This window comes from Cryptomeria japonica, chromosome 2, assembly GCF_030272615.1.
Source record: "Cryptomeria japonica chromosome 2, Sugi_1.0, whole genome shotgun sequence".
In the NCBI taxonomy this organism is placed as follows: domain Eukaryota; kingdom Viridiplantae; phylum Streptophyta; class Pinopsida; order Cupressales; family Cupressaceae; genus Cryptomeria; species Cryptomeria japonica.
This window is the reverse complement of record NC_081406.1, coordinates 20077292-20099725: the sequence shown is the minus strand read 5'-3', so window position 1 is coordinate 20099725 and position 22434 is coordinate 20077292. Positions and strand designations below refer to the sequence as shown.

The window sequence follows — 22434 nt, the reverse complement described above, 5'->3', positions numbered from 1 at the left end:
TAGGAATAAATGTTTTGGAGAATAAATTTGTAATAAAATGTTAAATTTATGGATTAGAATTAACATCTATCTTGTTCTATGTATTACTGATTAAAATATAAATTTGACTATCTTCTTTTGTATGGCAGGTGAGAGGAGCATTTATTATATTTCTATATCCTATCTCACGAATGCCACTCAATATAAGTATGTAACAAATGAGGCACGGTCAAGCAATGCCTTGATCGGTCATGACCGATCAAGACATTACTTGATCGTGGCTCTTTGTTTATACTAAACAATTGTTTGTTCCACGTTAATGCTATATATAATGTTGAAGGCCTTAAGGACAATTTAACATAATGATATATATAATTAAATGTTGAAGGCCTTAAGGTCAATTTAACATTTAATTTTATCCGACTGAAGCTATAAATCATCAACACTCCCTCTTAGCTAGGGAAGATAAAAGATATTGGGAGCAATATTCATAAATTGTATGATGCTTATCTTGGGACCATAGTTTCAAGATGTGAATTGCCTCTGTCGGCGATTCTATTCACAAACTCTTGAGTGGATTGCCTCTGTCGGTGATTCTATCCATAAGCTCCTGTGTGGATTGCCTCAGTCGGCGATTCTATCCACAAGCTCTTGTGTGGATTGCCTTAGTCGGCAATTCTATCCATGAGCTCTTGTGTGGATTGCCTCAGTCAGCGATTCTATCCATGAGCTCTTGTGTGGATTGCCTCAGTGGGCGATTCTATCCATGAGCTCTTGTGTGGATTGCCTCAGTCGGCGATTCTATCCATGAGCTCTCACGTGGATTGCCTCAGTCGGCGATTCTATCCACAAGCTCTTACGTGGATTGCCTCAGTCGACGATTCTATCCACAATCTTGAGTTATTGTAAGATCGTCACCTTCCAATAATCTCAAAAATACAAGTGGAAATCATTTGGAAGTCGTCACTTCCTTATGATTTACACAGGGCCCATAAAATAATTGTTAGTATTACTAATAATAATCAATATTTACAATTTTTATCTCAGAAGTGCTCAATCTTTATTAGTAAGCTCCCTCTCAATCACAAGGTATCTTGAGTTTCTTCTAGAGAACATTTTTCTGAACATACGTCTGAATTTCTGACTTTAGCAAGGGACGCTTGTAGTTTAAGTTTGAGACACCTTCAAGTCTGTCTTCGAATCTGATTCCATTCGTCATTTTAATATACAAACTTTCAAGGAGATATCAATCTGATCTTAATCGGATCTTCCTTCAGGCGGTTAGGCTTTATAGAAGGAAACTTGGCTTTGATACCTGTTGTGACCATTTCACACATCGCCCCATCGCAAATGGGGACCCCCTCTTTTTGCTTGTTTTTCGCTCGTTTTCGCTTTCGTTTTTAGGGTTTTGTTAGTTTGTTAGTTGTCTGGATTTGGGGCCAAGCCTTAGGGTTTTAAATTTTGCCTTTTCAAGCCAGAATCCAGTTGTTTTTTGAGAGCTTTTGAGCTTCCTTTTCTGGAATGCAAATTTTGAATGCAATGATTTCGCCAAAATGGTCTAATTCTCAATTGGAATGTTCATGCAGAGCTTAAACTTGTCTAAGTGTTGACCGTCAATGTGAATTTTTGTCTGATTGAATATTTTGACCAAATTTTGACTTTTTTGAATTTTGATCCTGGGCATTGGAATTGATTTGTTTTCGCCTCGTGAAGTGTTAAAATGTGAAAAATCTTGTTATTTTGGCCTGTAGGAGCAAAATCGCTCCTGTCCCTCAGTGAAGGACGGGAGCTCAATTTCAAATATCTCATCATCCTTGCAGAGTCCAGACAAATTTTACGTTTGAAATGATGGAGAACGGCGAGATCTTTCCATTGAATATAAATTGAAGATTTTCATGAGCACAGAAATGCCTCCAGGAGGAAAATCGCTCCTGTCCCTCAGTGAAGGACCGGAGCTACGATTCAAATTTCGCCTTGTCCTTGCAAGATTTCGAGAACTTAACAATTTGAAAGGGCCCGAAGGAAGATACTTTGCCAAATGAATATAATTTGATACGCAAAAAACGAAGGAAAATGACCTATATTGACCAAATCGCTCCTGTCCCTCTCCCAGGGACCAGGGCGAAGTACCTTGTAGCTCTCGTCCCTCTCCCAGGGACCAAAGCGATTTCCTTCATTTTGCAAAATCCAGACAAGGGTCAAGGCAAGTTTACGTTCAAAAACAAAGGAGAACATGAGATGAACGCATTGAATATAAATTGAAGATTTTTGGGACGTCCATACCAGTGTTAAATGCCTAGTTCGCTCCTGTCCCTCAGGAAGGGACCAGAGCGATATTTGATATAATTGCTTTTTTTGCAAAGTTACAAATGATGTCAAGGCATGGACGAATAGAGTGAAGAAGGACGAGTCCGTTGAATATAAACTTGGAACCTGGCAAAGTGAGATAGTGGCCACAAGGGAAGGATCGCTCCTGTTCCTCTCCAAGGGACCAGGGCGATGATGATGATAATACTCTCTACGCAAGTTCAAGGTCGTTCCTCCAAGGTTCAAGGCCGATCCAAGTCAAGACGAAGGGTGGCGAAGACATTTTAGAGCATTTCCATCAAGCGCAAGGTTGTAAAGGTCATCACATGGAAGGAATGTGCACTCTAAGACCCAGATCGCTCCTGTCCCTCTCCAAGGGACCAGAGCGATACTTCCATTAAGGCATCGATTTCAAAGGACAAGCAAATATTAAGTTACCAAGAGGACTTAAAGGACGTCATTTCACGTAATGAAGATAATTGCAAGTTGCTAAAAACAAGAACAAGCTCGCAATGATGAACTTCGCTCCTGTCCCTCTCCAAGGGACCAGAGCGATGTTAGATGTATTGATCAATTCATGCAAGATTTACGTAAGGACAAGATTTCGCAAGGTCTTAGAGGGTCCACGGAAGGGTAGAAAGGTGATGCATGAAGATTTCAAACGTTAAATAATCACCAAAATGGATCTAGGAACCATATCGCTCCTGTCCCTCTCCAAGGGACCAGGGCGATTCGCTTTGGATTCCTTGTTTTGTTCCAAGTGCGTGCTAAGTTAAAGATTCACAAGGTTATGCAAGGTCCAAGACATTGTTTGAAGAATAATTTGCAAGGGTTTGAACGTCTAAACATCGCCAAATAGTGTAAAAACCCCATATCGCTCCTGTCCTTTGGACAAGGACCAAGGCGATACTATCAAAACACCCACGTTCCTTCAAAGATCAAGGCGAAGCAAGGTTAGGAAGTGTAAGGGACATCGTTGGGAAAACGTTGCAAAGGAGATCGAAGTTTAAAAGTTGCCAAGATCAAGGAGAAATAATGGATCGCTCCTGTCCCTCTCCAAGGGACAAGGGCGATGATCCTTATAACATCGAAGGTACCTTGCAAAAGCGAATGGGACGTACGTGGAATGGACAAGCGATGATATTATTCGCCTTACAATGGAAGTTTGAAGGTCAAAGATACAAGGTGAACGTGAAGACATGGAGATCGCTCCTGTCCCTCTCCAAGGGACAAGGGCGATGTTAGGCAAAACACACGATATTCTTTGAAAATCACGTTAAGACAAGGACGCACAAGGTTTTAAATAGCATTTGGAAGATGATACAAGGAAAGGATCGTACCAAAATGGAGAATTTCAAGCAAAAAACTTAGGATCGCTCCTGTCCCTCTCCAAGGGACCAGGGCGATAATGGTCATAAGATGCATTTGTTCGCACAAGAAAGAAATTCAAATTCGAAGGACCACCAGATGATCGATTTGGAACGTGAAAATGAAGGAGTTGAACGTTGAAAACACAAGAATCAAGACCAAAATCATGGATCGCTCCTGTCCCTCTCCAAGGGACCAGAGCGATGAGGTACGTCCCTTTATTTTCATATTTTTGGCGCCAAATTAAAACAATTCGAATTTGCTTTAAATGCTAAATCAATTTAAAAAATTGAAAATTCATTTCTATTTGGCATTTAATATGGCGTTATCTCTTTTTAATTATTTTTTGCCTTTATTTAAAATCGAAATTCTCATTTAAAAAACGCAAGGCATTAATAGTTAATTATTTAATTAATAAAAAATCGAATTGGAGCGCTCATATATGGAGGTCGGCCTTGTCATTTCATTGCAAATCATTTAAAAAATGGTTTTATTTTTATCAAGTCGGCCTAAGGGGTAAAGGATGAACGCGCTATATAAGGGGAGTGGAATTATCATTTTCTACATCATTATTTTACCTTCCTTCATGCGAATTGAGAAGAGGCGAATATAGTGCGAGCTTGAGGATACATTAAGTGCGAATTTTAAGACCACGTCCAGTGCGATAATTGAAGATCACATTCTCTCCAGAGGCGGCGAAGTCAATTTTGAGGAGATCATATTGAAGATTACTTTATACCTCAATTTTGCCTAGGCGAATTTTTATCTTTTGCATTCTAGAGTTAGCTCTCTATCGAGGTATGGCGATTTAATTGTTATTGCTTTATTCATTCATCATCATATTTCAAATTTTGAAATTTTGATTCTTGAATTTCTCTTGGCTTAATCGTTGTATTTTAGGAAATGATAACTCTAGAGACTTATCATGAGATTTCCTAAAATTTATCTCTCTTATTTACGTTATTTATTGCAAAATCTATTTCTTATAATGAAATGTTGTGTAGGTATGGCGACCCCAAAGGCGAGAGCATCCACCAGCCGCTCGACTCTCATGAAAGAAGATCAGAAGACCGAAGAAGTGGAGACCAAGATCGTGTCTAAGTGGAGCAACATTGGAGATACCAACTTGGGGAACTTTAGCACGAAGAAGTTCCGAGAGGTCCCTTACATCGGCAAGCCATCACCTGTCGCCCGGAGAATAATAGAGAGTGGCATCATCAAGGCGACCGGTTTTCCTCCAGCTATTCAGTGCCACGAGTTGATGATCGAGTGTGCCCGTCATTACAATCCACAGTCCAGGACGATTGTGTCCAATGAGGGAAACACTTTGGCGTACCTTTCAGAGGAAGCCATAAGTGAAGCCTTCCATCTTCCAGAGCACAGGGACATGATATACAAGAGCATTGAAGGAGCCAGATCAGTGTACGATGATGATCCAGATGCTTGCCTAAACATAATCAACAAGAACTGGCTACTTAAGAGTCGTCCCCGTCTGAGCAAAGTACCGAACACACCACACAGGATTGATTTCCAAGAGGAGTACAGAGATTTGATTACCATGCTCAACAGAGTTACAGGAGCACCTCATGCCTTCTATTTTGAGAAATGGATGTTTTACTTCATCCAGGTGATTGTTCAAGGAAAGGGTACAATACATTGGGCTAGGATAATTAGCCATTGCTTAGACGTACAGTTGAGAAGACTCAGGGCTACTAAGTCCTTCCACATGAGTTCATACGTCATCTATGCCTTAATCAGGAGCGTTGAGTACGCAGGACTACCTCACAGAGGAGTGATTGGAAGAGGACCCGGCGAGGTCAGAGTTTGTGAATCCTATACCTACTTGCATCATCCACCAGGGAAGAACTACAAGTTAATCAATGATACTTTCACGATGAACATCACAAGGACGTTGCAAGGAGGGATTCACAACAGATTATCTCAGGATGCCCAGGAATTCATCAAGAGGTACGATGCTTGGTTCATTCAGTTTCCCAAGTTCACTTACATTAGAGTGTATGGATGTCCTTTACCTCCATACATGTTGCCGAGGTACCCGACAGACAGAATTGTGTTACTTGAAGTAACAAGGCAGTTGGCAGCATATGTGAAGGCATTCAGACACAGACATCAGAATGGAGTTCAAGTACCTATTATTTTGGGTAATTCAGTTGAGGTATGTCCTAATGTCTTAGCCATGGATGATGCAGAGAAGGAGTTAGCCTTGTATCCTTTTTCATCTTTTGCTTGGAGGAATAGTTTTGATCCCCATGGACATTTAGAGGAGACGGTCGGTAGAAGATTTAGGCATGAGTACCAGATTGAAGATTTTATGATGAATCTCCTAGATGATCTTGAAGTGAAACGTAAGATACATTCTAGATTGCCTCTGGATTTCATCAGGAAATGTAAGATTTACAGAGTAGCCGACCAAGCTCAGGACAACGGCAGGCACATCCAATCTTCATATGATAGAGAAAGTAAAACAATAAGTTTGAATTGGAATGAGCCCGAGGCCGTGGATTTAGATGATTTGATGGCACCAGTCTTGTCTTGTACTCGCAGATGGGTAGACGTTCAGCATCAGAAGTTGAGAGAACAGGGCATAGCTATGTCTTTTACTTTGGAAGAAAAGCCAGCCGAAGGTGGAGCCAGTGTTAGTGAAGGCAATCCTAATCCTAGGAATTCAGGTGAAGGTAACCTTCGATGTGCCAGTGAGGGCAATCTCCATTCGAGAGGTTCAAAGAGAAAGGAAAGATCAGAAAAGAAAGAGCCTTCCAAGAAAAAGCAAGGTGCTAACAAAGATCAAACACCAGGTACTTCTTCCAGGCCAGAGGATAGAACAGTTCGAGTGGAAGAGTCCATGGAATCGATGGTACAGAATGACAGACAGGAAGAAGAACACGCACAGCATGTTTCATCCGATGGATCTCTCCAAGACTATGATTTAGAAGATTATAATGAAGTAACATCTCCTCCCAGACAAGAAGAAATGGTACATAAAGAAATTCAAGTTCAAGAGACAAGATCGAATATCCCAGATTGGTTGAAGGAAAGATTGACTAAGGTGATTGTAATAGAGGACGAGGACAGTGCAATTGATCTAGAGAGCCTTGTTGGACGTTCACATATGACAACAGAGAAGAAGAAGGCTACAAAGATGTCCAAGATGATTCGAGATGAGACTGGATCTAGAAAACTGCAGATAGCTACACCGGCAGCAGACAAATATGAGGGTGAAATCCTAGCAGAAGACTATCATATACAGACTATTGAGTTAGGACCATCCACAGCAGAGCAGACTTTAGATGATGCCACCGACACATTTGAGGCATTGAAGGACAAGCTTAGAGAAGAAGTGGAAAAGAATAGAAAGCTTGAGAGAGAGGTCGGTGCATGGAGGACTTATTTCAGTCACATCAATGAACCTTTGGGACGTCAGGATCCAGTTAGATCACCATTGCAGGCATTACCCCTTCAATCAATCAATGAAGCAGAAAGATTCAGGAATATGGTCCAGCGTACATGTAGTTGGATGGATAGATCTCACACGGTGGCCATTGAGTTTGTTACAAGGATGTCGAAGATCACCCATCAGGCTATCCAAGTTCTTGAGATTATTCACAGATTGATGGCAACAGTAGCTGCATTTGCCCATACCAAGGATGTTGTCATCCCTGTCTTGAAAGTTATAAGACACACATCCAGAAGAATTTTAGCACAAGAGAGGATCTTAGAAGGTGATTCTCATAGTTTGTTTCAGTGGTCAACCTTGCTCCATATAAAGAGTGTTCTCTTTGAGGACATCAGTGTTAGATGTGGTCAAGTTGAGGAGGTGATCAATCCGATCCAGGACAGAGTATTTGAGGTACTTCGTACCATTCTTGGCAGAAGGATCGAGGTCGAGACAGATGTGGATTTACAAGAATTTGAGGATAGAATCAAGATCATCTTTCGCAAGGACGCAGATGTTACAGATGAGCAATATGATCAGATGTATGCCACCATGCTCTTGATTGATAGAACAAAAGAACTTGAACCTACTTGGGACACAGCTCTTCTAGATGCATTTGATCAGGTTATCCACTTAGAAGAGAGTATCAAGAATCTTCCCGAGATTCCAAGCACAGAAATCGAAGGAATTGTGACAAAATTCATTGCATATGCTAAGAAAGAGAATTGGAAAGGGAATAAGATTCTAGATGAAAGGTTGTTACAGATGACATGACATCTTATTTCTCATTGGTTGATACCTCCTAGATTTTTGTGCCAAATTTAATATTTGGCTATGTATTTAATATTGTTCAGTAAAAAGGAGGTCATTTGTAACAAACCCTAATTAGGGTTTAGGTGTCATGATCTTGTCCATTGATTTGCTTTCAATCTGGACCTTTCATTGTAACTGGGGATGCTATTTATACCCCCATTTTCCATTTCATTTGGGAATAATAGAAAAATAGTGAATAAGTGTGAGAGATAATAGTTGATGTAATAGAGAGATTAGAGTTAAAAGCAATTTTTATTTTGTAGCAAGATTGAGTCTTGAAGAGAGAAATTCAAGCAATTGTTGTATATGATGACTTGGAAATCAATAAAATATTGAAGTTATGGTGTTTTGTTGCAAGTTTCTTGAGTTATCTTCATGGTTGTTGGATGTACTTGAATCACGCTCAATCGAAGTAGTTTGTTAATTTGAAAGGCTAAGTGTGAGATTTGATATTTGGTAGGATTCGCTATCCAAACCACTAGCTTCTTGCTGATTGTAGGAACGCCTTGTGTGGTCGACTGGAAAACATTTTGAGTCCTTAACCTTCAAGCATTTTTGTATCTAGGATATGTACCTTCGTAGTAGTGTCCTTGGTCTTTGATGCATTGAATACCATTATTACCTTAGAAGATCGCACTAATTTCAATTGAGTTGTTATCTTATGGCAAAATTGAAGTTGGTTGAATCTTGCCAAATCTCATTCATGTTAAGTCGTTCATAGGGTTAGGCTAGATTAGACTTCCTTAAACCCTGTCCTTTTTCCATTTTTTTTGTAAGTTCCTTTTAGTTTAGTAAAATCTTCGAACTTTTGAATCCGTAAGACGCCTTGAAGGAAACAGCAAATCACATCATACCACTAAAAAGCTTGTCCACACGTGGAGACCCCACTAAAAGAACCTTGGAGTCTATCTAACTGATCCTTTTTGCAGATCTTCAGCAGTTAGAGACTATTTTCTCAAGAGAGGATAAGATACCTATTGGTATTTTATTCTGTGTATGATTGTGTACAAAATACACGTCAACAGAATTGGCGCTAGAAGGAGGGCTCTTTAATTTCAAAGTTCGAAGTCCGAAGATTTTGAAAAGAGAAAAACATTGCAAACATGATCATGAAGTACGATGGTGTTGCCGAATGAAGGACTGAATCAAGTGGTGCAACCCAATTTGCAAATAGGCAATACCCAAGAGGACATCATTTCCCAATTGAATCAAGTAGCTTGGAACGCAAGGAGAAGTCAAGTCGAATATAGCAGAGCCAGGATCGTCTTAGAGCAAGAGGAAGATAGAGCCGAAGAACATCAAAGGGTCATAGCTAGAAATCTTCGCAATCAAAGGAACCCACAATAATCCTTGCAAGACTTCACGCTGGATCGAATTGGTTCATTCTTGTGAGAAAGGCGTTTGTGTTGTTGCCCGCACGTTGGCAATATCCTGGATCTTATGTTAGACTCATTTCTTAGATATCTATTCATGAAGTGCTTGGAATCCGAGGTTGTTCCTCTCCAGCTTTATCATCTGATTAGGACCTGTATTTGACTTGGAAGGGAATCATTTTCTGTGTCTTGATGCCGACATCTGTTGATTACTATATCTTCACACATTAATAGACTCCGAGTCATTATGGTTTTCAGGCAAAGCTGTGATTGGTGAAAAATCTAAAATCTGGCTTCAGCGCCACCGCAACCCTCAAACCCTAGTAAGCTTCACTGCTTACGAGCCAAAGGAATTGACAAAGAGAAAAAGCAATATCAAAAGGAAAAGATGAGAAAAAAAGAGAAAATGAAAGAAAAATGAGGAGAAAAATGAAATGAAATGAAATATCAAAATTGGCTAAAGGGAATATGCGAGTAACTCCATCAGGGCTATAGACGCCTGGCTGGCAATGGAGCAATGTTCGTGAGCTTGCGGCGATAACCTCGTCGGGACTATGGACGTCTGGCTGGCAGCGAGGCTCTATCCAGGATGCTTTTGAAGTTCAGATAAACTACGTAGCTAATCACAGGGGAACCTGAAAGTTATAGTTGTCTTGTCAAGAGGAATGAATACACTTGCACACACTTGGGTAATCAAAGACTAAGTGTCTAGATTTGGTTAAAGATTCTCCTTCTACTTTGAGTGCATTTTCTAATCTCTTGATGAGCTCGGTTGAATTTTCCAGAGGTTCTAGGTGTCGATTGAGTCTTTATCTCTGAAATGTTTTTCAACATTTATTCAAGGTGGCGCTAGATGTTGTGACGTTTTCACACATCGCCCCATTGCAAATGGGGACCCATGTTTTTTGCTCGTTTTGTTCGTTTTCGCTTTGCTTTTTCTAGGGTTTTGTTAGTTTGTTAGTTGTCTGGATTTAGGGTCAAGCCTTAGGGTTTTAAATTTTGCCTTTTCAAGCCAAAATCTAGTTGTTTTTTGAGAGCTTTTGAGCTTCCTTTTCTGGAATGCAAATTTTGAATGCAATGATTTCGCCAAAATGGTCTAATTTTCAATTGGAATGTTTATGCAGAGCTTAAATTTGTCTAAGTGTTGACCGTCAATGTGAATTTCTGTCCGATTGAATATTTTGACCAAATTTTGACTTTTTTGAATTTTGATCCTAGGCATTTCAAATGATTTGTTTTCGCCTTGTGAAGTGATAAAATGTGTAAAATCATGATATTTTGGCCTGTAGGAGCAAAATCGCTCCTGTCCCTCAGTGAAGGACGGGAGCTCGTTTTCAAATATCTTACTATTCCTGCAGGGTCAAGATGAATTACGAATTGGAAGTGATGGAGAAAGGCGAGATCTTTCCATTGAATATAAATTGAAGATTTTCATGAGCACAGAAATGCCTCCAGGGGAAAAATCGCTCCTGTCCCTCAGTGAAGGACCGGAGCTACAAATCCAATTCTGCTTTGTCTTTGCAAGATTTTAACGTCTTGACGATGTGAAAAGGTCCAAAGAGGTACATTTTATCAAATGAATATAACTTGAAGTGCTGTCGGGGAGATCAACAGGGTAGCAAGTCCGGCTTGAGTGAGGTCCTGATCCTGAAATTTGGCTAAGTCTGGAATGTCCTGACCCTGAAATTTGACTAAGTCTGGAAACTGAAAAAACCTCCAAAAACTAGATTTTGCAATATAACTCCTGGAGGTCTGAAACCACTCTCAAACATCCTGAAAGTATATATGGAATATAACTTAAAGTATAAGAAACTTATACTTAAATGTTATATTCCATTAAAATTGTCCTGATTGAGAGTGCGAAAAGTCAAATTTCGCTCGTGCCCTTCTCCAAGGGTCCACAGCGAAAAAGCGCTCTTGTCCCTCCCCAAGGGACCAAGGCGAATTGCTCGTGTCCCTCACCAAGGGTCCAGAGCGAAAATGCTTAGTTGAGCCATTCCTGACCTTGTTTGGACGAATTGAGACATCAAAGGCATGGTGAAGGACGAAATGAGCATGATAGAGCATCCAGACTTGATCAAAACAATAAAATGCTTAAGTTCGCTCCTGTCCCTCAGGAAGGGACCAGAGCGATTTTTGTTATAGATGATTTTCTCGCCAAGTTACGACCGATTCCAAGGCATGGATGAATGGAAGGACGCATTATGAACCCGTTGAATATAAATCTGGAAGCTAGCAAAGTGAAGTGAAGCATACAAAGCCAAGATCGCTCCTGTCCCTCTCCAAGGGACCAAGGCGATATGATGATTATATTGCCGTCCCTCCAAGATCAGGACACTCCAAGGCGAAGAACAAGGTACCAAGGACGTTTCGAAGCATCTCCATCAAGCACAAAGTTACAAGGATCGCCACATTGAGGGATTTGCTCTAAAATATCCTAATTCGCTCCTGTCCCTCAGGAAGGGACCAGAGCGAAATTTCCATAAAGACCAAGATTTTGGAAGTTTAACAAGTATCAAGCCACCAAGAGGAATCAAGGGACGTCATTTCACGCATTGAAGGTAATGGCAAGTTGAAGAACGCAAGGACAAGCTTAAAAACTTGAAGTTCGCTCCTGTCCCTCAGGAAGGGACCAGAGCGATATTGATTATATTGGCCAAGTCTCTCAAAATTTACGTCAAGCCAAGGTTTTGCAAGATGGTAAAAGGTCTAAGGCGTCTTTTGAAGGTGATATACCAAAGTGTTGAACGTTAAAATGCTACCAATTTGCACAAAGAGCCTATATCGCTCCTGTCCTTTGGACAAGGACCAAAGCGATTTTTACTAAAACACTCATGTTCCGTCAAAACCAAGACAAGGCAAAGATAAGCATGGTCAAGGACGTCCTTTGGAAGACAATGAATGAAGAACAAAGATCAAAAGTTTACAAATTTGAGCCAGGACACTAGGATCGCTCCTGTCCCTCAGGAAGGGACCAGGGCGATATTACATTCAAAGGCACTCATTCACACATGCAAGTCAATCTAACTCAAAGGACCCAGCTAAAATGGCGATTTGGACGTAAGGATGAAGACCTTGGACGTAAAAATTGCAAGAATCATGACCAAATTGATGGATCGCTCCTGTCCCTCAGTCAGGGACCAGGGCGATGAGGTACGTGTATCTTCTCACTTTTTCATTTTGGCGCTTAAAACACATTTTTTAAATTTATTTAAATGCTAGAAAAAATTGATATTTAATTAAAAGCATTTAAATAGCGCATGGTATGTATTTATTAATTATTTTTTGCCTTTGTAAAAAATCGAAATTTATTAATTAAAAATAAAGGCATTTAATAATTAATTATTAATTTAATAAAAATCAAAAGGGAGCGCTTGGGTTTATTTTGTCAAGGTTGGCCTTTATTATTTATTTAAAAATCGTTTTAATTGCTATATTTTGCAAAAAGTCGGCCTAAGGTCAATATGAAGGTGAGCGCCTATAAAGGAAGGTGTTTATTTCATTTTCACATCATCATTTATCATCTCTCATATGCAACTTGGAGAAGGCAAAAGAGGAGCGAATTTCAATCAAAGGACGGGCGAAATTATCATTCAAGAAGAGGAGCGAATTCAATCAAAGGTGGTGCGAAACTACTATCCAAAGGAGAGGCGAACTTGAAGTTTCAAGTTAGGCGAACTTGCCAAGGACATTGAAGAACACATCAAAGATTCCAAGGGTGGCGAAGTTGATAAGAGGAACGTTCTTTTGAAGATCACATCAAGACCATCTTATTTCAAATTTTGCGTAGGCAAATTCCTCATTTTGCATTTTAGAGTTAAGCTCTTAAGAGAGGTATGGCGATATGAATTTATTGTTTTGATTTTGAACGTTGATCGTCATAGCTTAAATTTTGAATTTTGAAATTTTGAATTTCAATAAGCTCAGTCTTTTTTAGGAAATGATTAATAAAGGACTTATCATTAAGTTTCCTAAAATTTGCTCTCTAATTTATGTTATGTATTGCAAAATCATGGTACTAATTTTGAAATGTTGTGTAGGCATCAAATGGAGGTCTCTTCAAGGAAAATCAAGCCGGATCAAGGACGGTCTTCGCCGGGACGGTCTTAGCCAGGACATGGGCGACCCCTTTCAATCCAACGTTCCAAGGCGAGGTACATCGTCATCCTGCACATCAAGGACAAAAGGAGTTAGGACAAGAGTTAATTAAAGATAGCCTCTCAACGACATCAAATTGAATATCTAGCAAGCTACAAGTGTCAGATGAGGTGGCATCCCAGATGAGGTGGCATCCCAATCATCACTCCTCCAGTCAGTGTGGTCCACCTCAGCATGTCCAGATTCAATGTACTTAACTCATGGAAGGTGGCACAAACTCCGATGTACCTACCCCGGCTATCCATTGGTCGATTTTTCTAGAAGGGACATGTGTCCAAGCAATACAATTTTATCATTGGTCAAGCATTAAATGTTATGTAATGGTTGTAACAAACCCTAATTAGGGTTTTCATTGTAAAATCTTGGCCATTGATCTTGAATTGATCTAAGCCATCAAATTGTATTGTGGGCACTATATAAGCCCAGGCATTTCATTTTGTAAAGGTGAATTTTAGATGGTTAGAGAGATAATATAGAAATAGTTGAAAGTAGTTAGTAGATAGAGAGTAGAATAGGAGGACAAGGCAAGAAATTGTTGCCATTGATTGTAAACAAACTCCATTTTCATTGAAGTAATGGTGAAATATGTCGTTTTCTTGCAATTTGCATGGTTTCTTGTGGAGTCTTCAATCTTAGATGGTAGATGATTAAATGAATGGAGGGAATGTGATTGATTGATGGTGGAATTCGTACATCCATACTACTAACAGTTTGTTGATTGCAAACTTGCCTTGTGTAGTCGACTGGAATCGTTCAGCTTAAGCTCAATTTCAATTTGTCGCCTCTTCATTGATATGCATCAACTTGGATGGTATCTATGCCTGCGGTGATGATTTGAACATCATAAAGCTCCCTTAGAAGATCGCACTAGTCTTGTGTAGATGTTCCATTGATGTCAAAACAAGATCTAGTTAGAGTTTTGTCAAAGATCAATCATTGCTCCTACATTCTTAGTATTAGGATTAGATCCTCTCTTCGCCCTTATCCTTTTTCCATTTTTTCCAAATCTAAGTTAGTAAGAGTCCGTGTCCAGCAAAGCAGATCGGAAGTTCAATGTAAGTCCCCTTGTGATTCCAGCAAATCACATCATACCACTGGAGCTTGTCCACACGTAGAGACCCTACATCAAGGAACCTTGGAGTCATCCTAACTGATCCTTCATGCGAATCTTCAGCAGTTAGAGGCTTTATTCAAGAGAGGATAAGATGCCCTTAGGTATTTTATTCTGTGTATGATTGTGTACAAAATACACGTCAACAATACCATGTTAAATTTATGGATCAGAATTAACATCTATCTTGTTCTATGTATTACTGATTAAAATATAAATCTGACTATCTTCTTTTGTATGGCAGGTGAGAGGAGCATTTATTATATTTCTATATCCTATCTCACGAATGCCACTCAATATAAGTATGTAACAAATGAGGCACGGTCAAGCAATGCCTTGATCGGTCATGACCGATCAAGACATTACTTGATTGTGGCTCTTTGTTTATACTAAACAATTGTTTGTTACACGTTAATGCTATATATAATGTTGAAGGCCTTAAGGCCAATTTAACATAATGATATATATAATTAAATGTTGAAGGCCTTAAGGCCAATTTAACATTTAATTTTATCTGACTGAAGCTATAAATCATCAACATAAAAGACCAAATATAATATAAATATTTGTGGCCATAGTTTTGAAGGCAAGTTTGACTAGGTGATTCAAATTTGAATCTGGCATATTCTACTTCAAACTTGGAATATTCCTTTTTGGGTGTAATATTTTAGGAGTTACTGTTTGTGACCACTCATAATTTCCCTCCTAAATGATAACTATTCAAATGGGGGTTAGAATGAGTTTTGGGTCTGTTTCTATTGTGGGGATCCTATTGAGTGGAGTGGGTGGCGGCCTAGTTAGCTGATATTATTGGCAAGTTTGGAGGTGGAGTTGACAAGGCATTTAATGGAATTAAATGTAATTTCTAAAATGAGAAAATGCTTCCCTCTATGATTCCCTCTTGGCTTTTGCATAGCCTTTTGGGAGGTTACCAAACCACAGGTCAAGGTAACTCAAGTGGAGTTTGGCAACTACAACTTTCATTCTTTTAATTCCAGTTTTTTCTTCAGGGGGAAGGAAGGAAGAAAGGAGATGAAGGGAAATCAGATTTGAAGGATACTTGCTATTGAAGTTCCTTCTTGCAGATCATGAGACTTTGTAATCAGATTTTTTTATGTTGAGTGTGAAGGCAGTAGGCTCAAATTTTCTAGTAGGAATCACATTTTGCTTTCAATCAAGAAATCTTTGTTATGTTTGCATATTCTAGATCTGATTTGAAGGAGAGTATCACCCCCCTACATCAATAAGTTTCACAATGAATCCAAAATATGCATCCACGTTCTTTCAGCTATTATACATTTATAATATATTACAATTGTGTCAAGGGATGGATCACAGACCAGCTATTAAGTAATATTCAAGTCAATTGTTCAAGGGATGCCTCGACTTCCAAAAACAATTTGGAAGGATGACCAAGAATATATCATGTCAATCGAAACTCTTTTTCTGGTTCCCCTGCCCTTCTTTATGTGAAGACTTATTTCATTTAAGATTGATTCTCACGCTAAAGCATCTTCTTATTCCTCCACAATTGACAGAATATGCCTCCGAATTCATATATTACCTTTCTAGACCAGGTAACTTTTCAATAAGACTGATAGTTTCAAAATAGTCATTATTTTGCAGGATGCTACTGCAGATATGCAGATTATGGAGTTAAAACAGTGAAAATTGACATTAAGGAACTGAACAATGGATGAAAATATTCTCCAAAATCTGTTATTAGATAGTTTAATCATTTAATACAGAAGGGAAAAAAATCAGCAAACAATCTTCAGGTAAATGCATCAACATCAAGAAAAAAATTTGCCATCTTCATTAGCAAAGTACTAGCAACAGCTACACTCAAGGGTCAAAATATATGAGAAGATTAACGATAAACCTCTATGTTCTAGATTATTTCTCTACTGCAGCATAATGTTAAACTCTACCTTAGGGAACTGTTATGGGTCATAATTGCAGAATGCATCAGAAATGATATAAGTTCAGGGAAAGGATTATTTTATCTGCACGGGGATGGACAGTGGTCAATTAATGTGTGTGGGTTGAGATTTGTTACCGTCTTCCTTAAATAGAATGTGATCTTTCTTCAACATGGTAAATTAGTGGCTAATACTCACAATGGATGGGATTCATTGTCAGCATTTGGCCTCTTTCTATGTTTTAGCCTTCATTGGGACTTCCCTATTAATATTTATTTCTTTTTCAATCATCTGTATCTGACTCGATTGTAATAAAAAGTCAAACAACCAGAGTATATATATTTATATCACATAACTTTAGAAGTAATATATATATATATATATACACACACACACACATGTATATATATGTACACACACACACATAATGCCGTCCCCAAAAAATGGCCTTTGGACTGCCGTCCTCTTGTCCCCATCATTGATGTCCACTGCTGTCCCCTTGCCCCCATCATCGAACTGCTGTGGAACATAGAGACATTCTCTTTTGCTTTAGATTGTACTAAGTGTAGTTAGGCACCCCTCTCTCACATAGAATGTCAGCATCATTCATATGTTGAGCATATAACTTGGAATGAATCTGATATTCTTGTCTCTCATACCCACTTGTTATCAACTTGGCCCAAAATTTTATGATGGGAATTAAGAATAATAAAATAAGATAGAGGAAAAAGTAAAAACGTACTCTCCATCTTTTTTTCTTTGATATATGAAAGTGGCTAAGGGGCCACACCCATTTACATGTAAAGAGCGGAGGCTTCAAGGGAGACCAAAAAGGATCAAACCTAGCAAACAAAGCCATATAACATCCAATACCTTGTTGCCAAAAAACCCAAAAACAAAAATAGTCACAGCTAAAGAGACATCAAAGCACCTGCCTACCCCGCAGCCCCATCAACACTAGCCCACCTGATGGCCAGTGGGATCTTCGGATCATGCCAACACCAGTCGCTATCTTCAGAAAATCCAGCCCTCCTGTTGCTTGCAGTTGCCTTGCTGCATTGTCTCCCCCGTTTTCCCAAACAACAAAGGGAATTCAAGGGCCATTGTAATCTAGTGTGTCTTGACGACTGCCCCCTTGGGGAGAGTGTCCAAACCCGAAGTGTTGTGGCGTCCACAAATTGCTTCATATTGCCCCTCTATCTCACCCAAACTAGATGCTCCATTAGAAACTTTGCTGTCACCTTGTCCTCTCTCAACTCTAGTATCCAAGCCAAGAACATGGACACAATGTTTGAATTGACGTGATGCCTATACGTGGAGTTTAGGTATCCGTCACCCAAAACCAATTTAATGGCTTGCAAAATCTCTCTGTCTTTGGATGTGAATACTTTCAATAGACACGTGTCTGAGTTTCTTCCTTTGAAGGCCATCTCCCTTTCCGTTGCCCACCAGGTTAATGGTAGTGTCCATTCTGCCACGCCAAGATATCGTCCTCCAACATCTGCCAAGCTTGGAACGCGTCATCCGAGACACTCACATGTGTGAAATTTCATTCCTTCATCTTGCCTTTAATGTGACCATCTTGGTCACCATTAATGTGGGTGTTCTATACTGTCCAATCGTCCAACTCTTTTCACTTTAAATCGCTCCAAAGGCCGCTAAAGTCCATTGACCAAGACATATCCTCTATTTCAACAACTTGGTTTGCCAATCTATCTGCTTCTTGATTCCCTTCTCTATAGACATGAAAAGCCTTAACATCTTCAAAATTTGATAGCGCCTCTTAAATCTGAGCCACCAACTTCTTTAGCTTCCAGTTAGGAGTATCTTTCTGACGAATGACATTAATCACTATTTGTGAATCACCTTCTAAATTTATCCTATTAAATTTAAACTTGTTGCACAGTTGAATCCCTAACCAGGCTGCCTGAAACTCAGCTTCATTATTTGTGCCATCGACCAGCTTCTACAACCTCTCATGATCTCAAATTATACACGTCGCACCTGAGGGACTTGGACTGGCACGTGATGCCTTGTTGAAGTTGAATTTCACCCATCCGATGCCTGGTGGAACCCACTGCGTACCAGCCCTAAGGATGGTCTTTGGATCAACCCAGCCAACCTCATGAATTGGGGAAAAATAAACTCTTCATCTTGTATAAGTATTGGATGTTATTTTTCTAATTGTTCCATGAAAGTGTCCTATTTGAAGCTTGCTTTTAAATGAAGTGGTGGCTTCTCAAGTGTTGCATTCCACAGCATCTATGAAAGTTCATCCATTCTCTCTTTTTTCTATTACCAATTTGCTCCCCTGCAGCCCTCGATTTTGGTCTGATTCATTTTGGATTCGTGTTTGGTTTGGTTTGTTGTGGGTTCAGACAGGGTTCTGCATTTGCAAGATGCATTTGTCCACACACATCTGTTGGGAATGATTTGTTTTGGATTTGGGTTTGGTTCAGTTCTTTGTGGGTTCAGAGCGGGTTCTGCATTTGCAGGACAATTTGTCTGGGTATGTCCATGCAAATGCAGGGACCTAGAATGTACCCTCAGGAGAATCCATGGCTTTTTCCATAGTCAAAAGACTCAAAATTACAATTGCATTTTTCATTTCACGGTGTCTTTTTCCATTTTTGTATTACAGATGATAAATATGTCAACTATCATAGCACTTATGATTAACAATGGGCATTCGGCCCTGTTTTTGTGGATCTTTGTTTGAACTCTTCTTGGTCTCTATCTGAGCAAGTTGCAGCCTTGATAAATGCTGCTATTTTTCTTGGGCGAACTTCAAATTACAGGGATAGCAAGCAAGAGAATACTTGTGGTAGCATTTTGTTTCAAGCTTCATTTATCTTTTCTGTGAATTAGAATGGAGCTTCGATCATTTCAAATTCTGAAACTCAATGAAGTTCATTAGAAGTTCTAAACCTCATGAACTTGTTAACAATCTTTATAACCTGCAGATGCTTTATTTCTTTCTAGGAAATATTATTACATTACAATACTTCTCAGAACTTCAGTTATTGGCCTTCAATGTACAATGTATATGAACTTTTGCATTCTCTACCTGTGCTGATGGTTGGTATATATTTTTTTAGTCAGTGTTGTTTATTATATGCTTGTTATGTGGCTATCTTAACTTAATTCCTGTTTTTAGGCTAAAATATGTATATATTTATGATTTTTATTTGTTTCTTGGATTGATGCACCCCACACCCACAAAATTTGCTATATCGGAATACCTGAATCTGCACTGGTAACTTAGCCTCTTTTCAAATAATATACTTTTTTAAAAATCCTATATGTGTGAAAGGATTAAATTTCTATCCTGATGCCTTTTTTGTGTTTTATATTTTCTTTCTCTGCATGAATTCAATTGTCAGATTAAATTTACATTTTAATTGCTATTTTTGTATTAGGTTAGAACACTTGTAAAAATGATTTTGTCAAATATTCTCAAATACTAATAGTTTGTGTTTTCCATTTCAGGTAGCAGTGTCTGCTTCCTGCTTGTTTTTTGCTGCAATACCAACTTTGATGGTATGCTAATGCGTTCCCTTCTATAATCAGAAATGGGAAAGGCTTAGAATTTTATGCTACAGATCTGTAAAACTATAAGTTGTAAAGAAAGATCAACTCCTGTGTTTTTTGTAGATCTTCTGTAGGTTTATAATGTAAAGATTTTCTCTGAATTTACTTTGCAGTTTTCACGTGGTCTGATTGCCATTTTTTCATTTTGACTGTAAAAAGGCACTCAAGAGGGCTGCTGAATCCATGGAAAAGCTACTAGATGTTACAAGGGAAGAGTTGCCTGGAACAATGGCTGCTGTAAGATTATCGGGGATGGAAATCAGTGACCTGACAATGGAGCTTAGTGATTTGGGGTTTCTCCTCTAGCCTTATGTGATGTGTTTTGTGCTTTATCTTTTATTAAAATGATAATTAGTTTTCCTCTTCTAAGCAAAGGGTACTCTAATTAACGTATGTCATTTTAAAGCCAAAAATAAGGTATACCTTAGTTAACATATTTTCATTACTGCACAGCCAAGAGATAACGGAAGGTGTGAGGAACTCAACCCGGGCAGTCAGAGCAGCTGAGGATGGTCTTCGGCGCATGACTAATATGGCATCTGTAGGTTGGTATTAGTCTCTTAAATCCGTGGACCATCTGTTATAAAAGTGAATTCACATTGTTAAGTATATTTACGAGGTATTGGAATTGCTGAAAACAAAATATCTTCAAAATTTCAATGTCAATAATAGGGAAGAATAGATCATAGCAAATGTATTAAGTAAAATCGATTTAGATTTAGTTCAAGTGAAATGACTAAAAAGCATTGTGATAGCTGTGGTTAAATAAATTTACTTATAATGTCTAGTAACAGCATCGTTTAGAATGCAGATTTAGTTCCTTATAGTATTGAAGTGTGTTTATTATGTAGCTTGAGATTGCTTTGGTATTGGAATGTATGATACTAAATAACGATGTTCTACTACATCAGTATGTATAATTTGAAAGCCACCGAGCTAACAAATACTTCCCAAACCTTATTGTTTATGCAATTTAAAAATATGGAGTGCTGAAACAAAGATACTAGTTGAGAGATCAATGCAACTCACAGGTTGATGATCCAAGTCGCTGATGGCTATTATAAAACTGATATGTCATGTTTATATTTTTTATTTTCTTAAGATTAAATGTTAAGGCTTGTATACATTTTTTCAGGTTTTCTGTTCTGACGGTTAGAGCAAGAGCTCTTATCATATTTCCTTTCTCAGTTTCTTTTGTTTGCTTGATGGGGTGCTTTTTTGTTGCACTGCATGCTAGTTTGGTAGATATGCATATAAAATACAAGAACCAGGGTATTTGGTAACTTCATATATATCATTTATTTTGGCTACAAGGAATCTTTCATGTACATTTTGCATCCACAATAAGAGTGAAACTCAATTGTTATGGTCACGGCTCATTAGTTCTTGGAGCCTGGTGCAGTTTTGATTTCCCTAATGTAAAGCTTTTCATTATTTTGTGCTTGCAATTTCTAAGGTATTGGAGGATTTAGCCAATTGTGTTAGTCTGTATATATTATAACCTATAAGTTAACGGCTTATCAGAGAAGTATTGCCAACTATTTTTCTGTTTACTGGATTAGCTCTCTTGCAGGAGCGAGCAAAAGTCCAAGACAACATCATGAAACCGGTGATGGCAAGAACAGCTAGAGGTTTACATGATGGAATTGTTCAGGGCCGTAGTATATTGAAAAGTTTGGGTGCTTTGAGGCAGTTATCTCGTTGGCTTAGTAAGTATTGGATGAAAAGGAAGAATTTGTCATCCAAGGAAAAAGAGATAATCATTGGAGAGTAGGTTAGCCACTGTTAAAACACAATCTTCATTCTTCATGGTGAAGTATAGTTGGTTGTAGTACTGTGAAATGCTTCTTGTTATTCAAAATCTGTTTATCATGTCATAATTCCATAATCGCTGTTATTTAACAAATGTGTTAAAACTGCAGGAGAATTTGAGTGCATATGAACTCTAGGTGCCTGAAAATGTGCTACGTGATTGGAATTTTAGAATGATTAATTATCATTAATGTTGATCGAAAGGTCTATTGATGGATGCTTGTTGAATGGTGTTAATTTGATTAAATTTTTTAAATATATCTCAATTTTCTGACTGCCAACGAATTGTTTGTCTTTTGAAAATGTTGGAATATTTTAATAAACATGTGCATGCATCATTCTGTAAGTATATTTGTTAAATTGAATGAGAAGGAACTAATTACCAGCGTATGCTTCCACCCTTAAGTTTCAGAGGGAGCGGCAGGAAATCTTAACAAAGATGTTTCAAGGCCTTTTCCTTGGAATTAATGATCTGGATGTTTGTTTTATTCGCGCCCTTTAGAATTTCTAACATACAAATATAGCTATCCATGCTAATTTAAATAT

General features: G+C 38.6%; 1 protein-coding gene across 2 annotated transcripts in view; it reads left to right on the top strand.

Annotated features, from left to right (window-relative positions):
• Window positions 1-22169, top strand: part of LOC131035397 (uncharacterized) — a 67724-nt gene extending 45555 nt beyond the window's left edge. Inside the window, exons 2-5 of one of the 2 annotated variants that reach the window (XM_057967099.2) lie at window positions 19975-20025; window positions 20236-20369; window positions 20530-20621; window positions 21650-22169. In XM_057967099.2, coding sequence (XP_057823082.2) covers window positions 19975-20025; window positions 20236-20369; window positions 20530-20621; window positions 21650-21705 — 333 coding nt within the window. In that variant the 3' untranslated portion in view covers window positions 21706-22169. Of the gene's footprint in view, window positions 1-19974; window positions 20026-20235; window positions 20370-20529; window positions 20622-21638 lie in introns of both variants that reach the window. The other variant, XM_057967098.2, reaches the window with a different exon arrangement.
• Window positions 22170-22434: the final 265 nt, after the last annotated feature.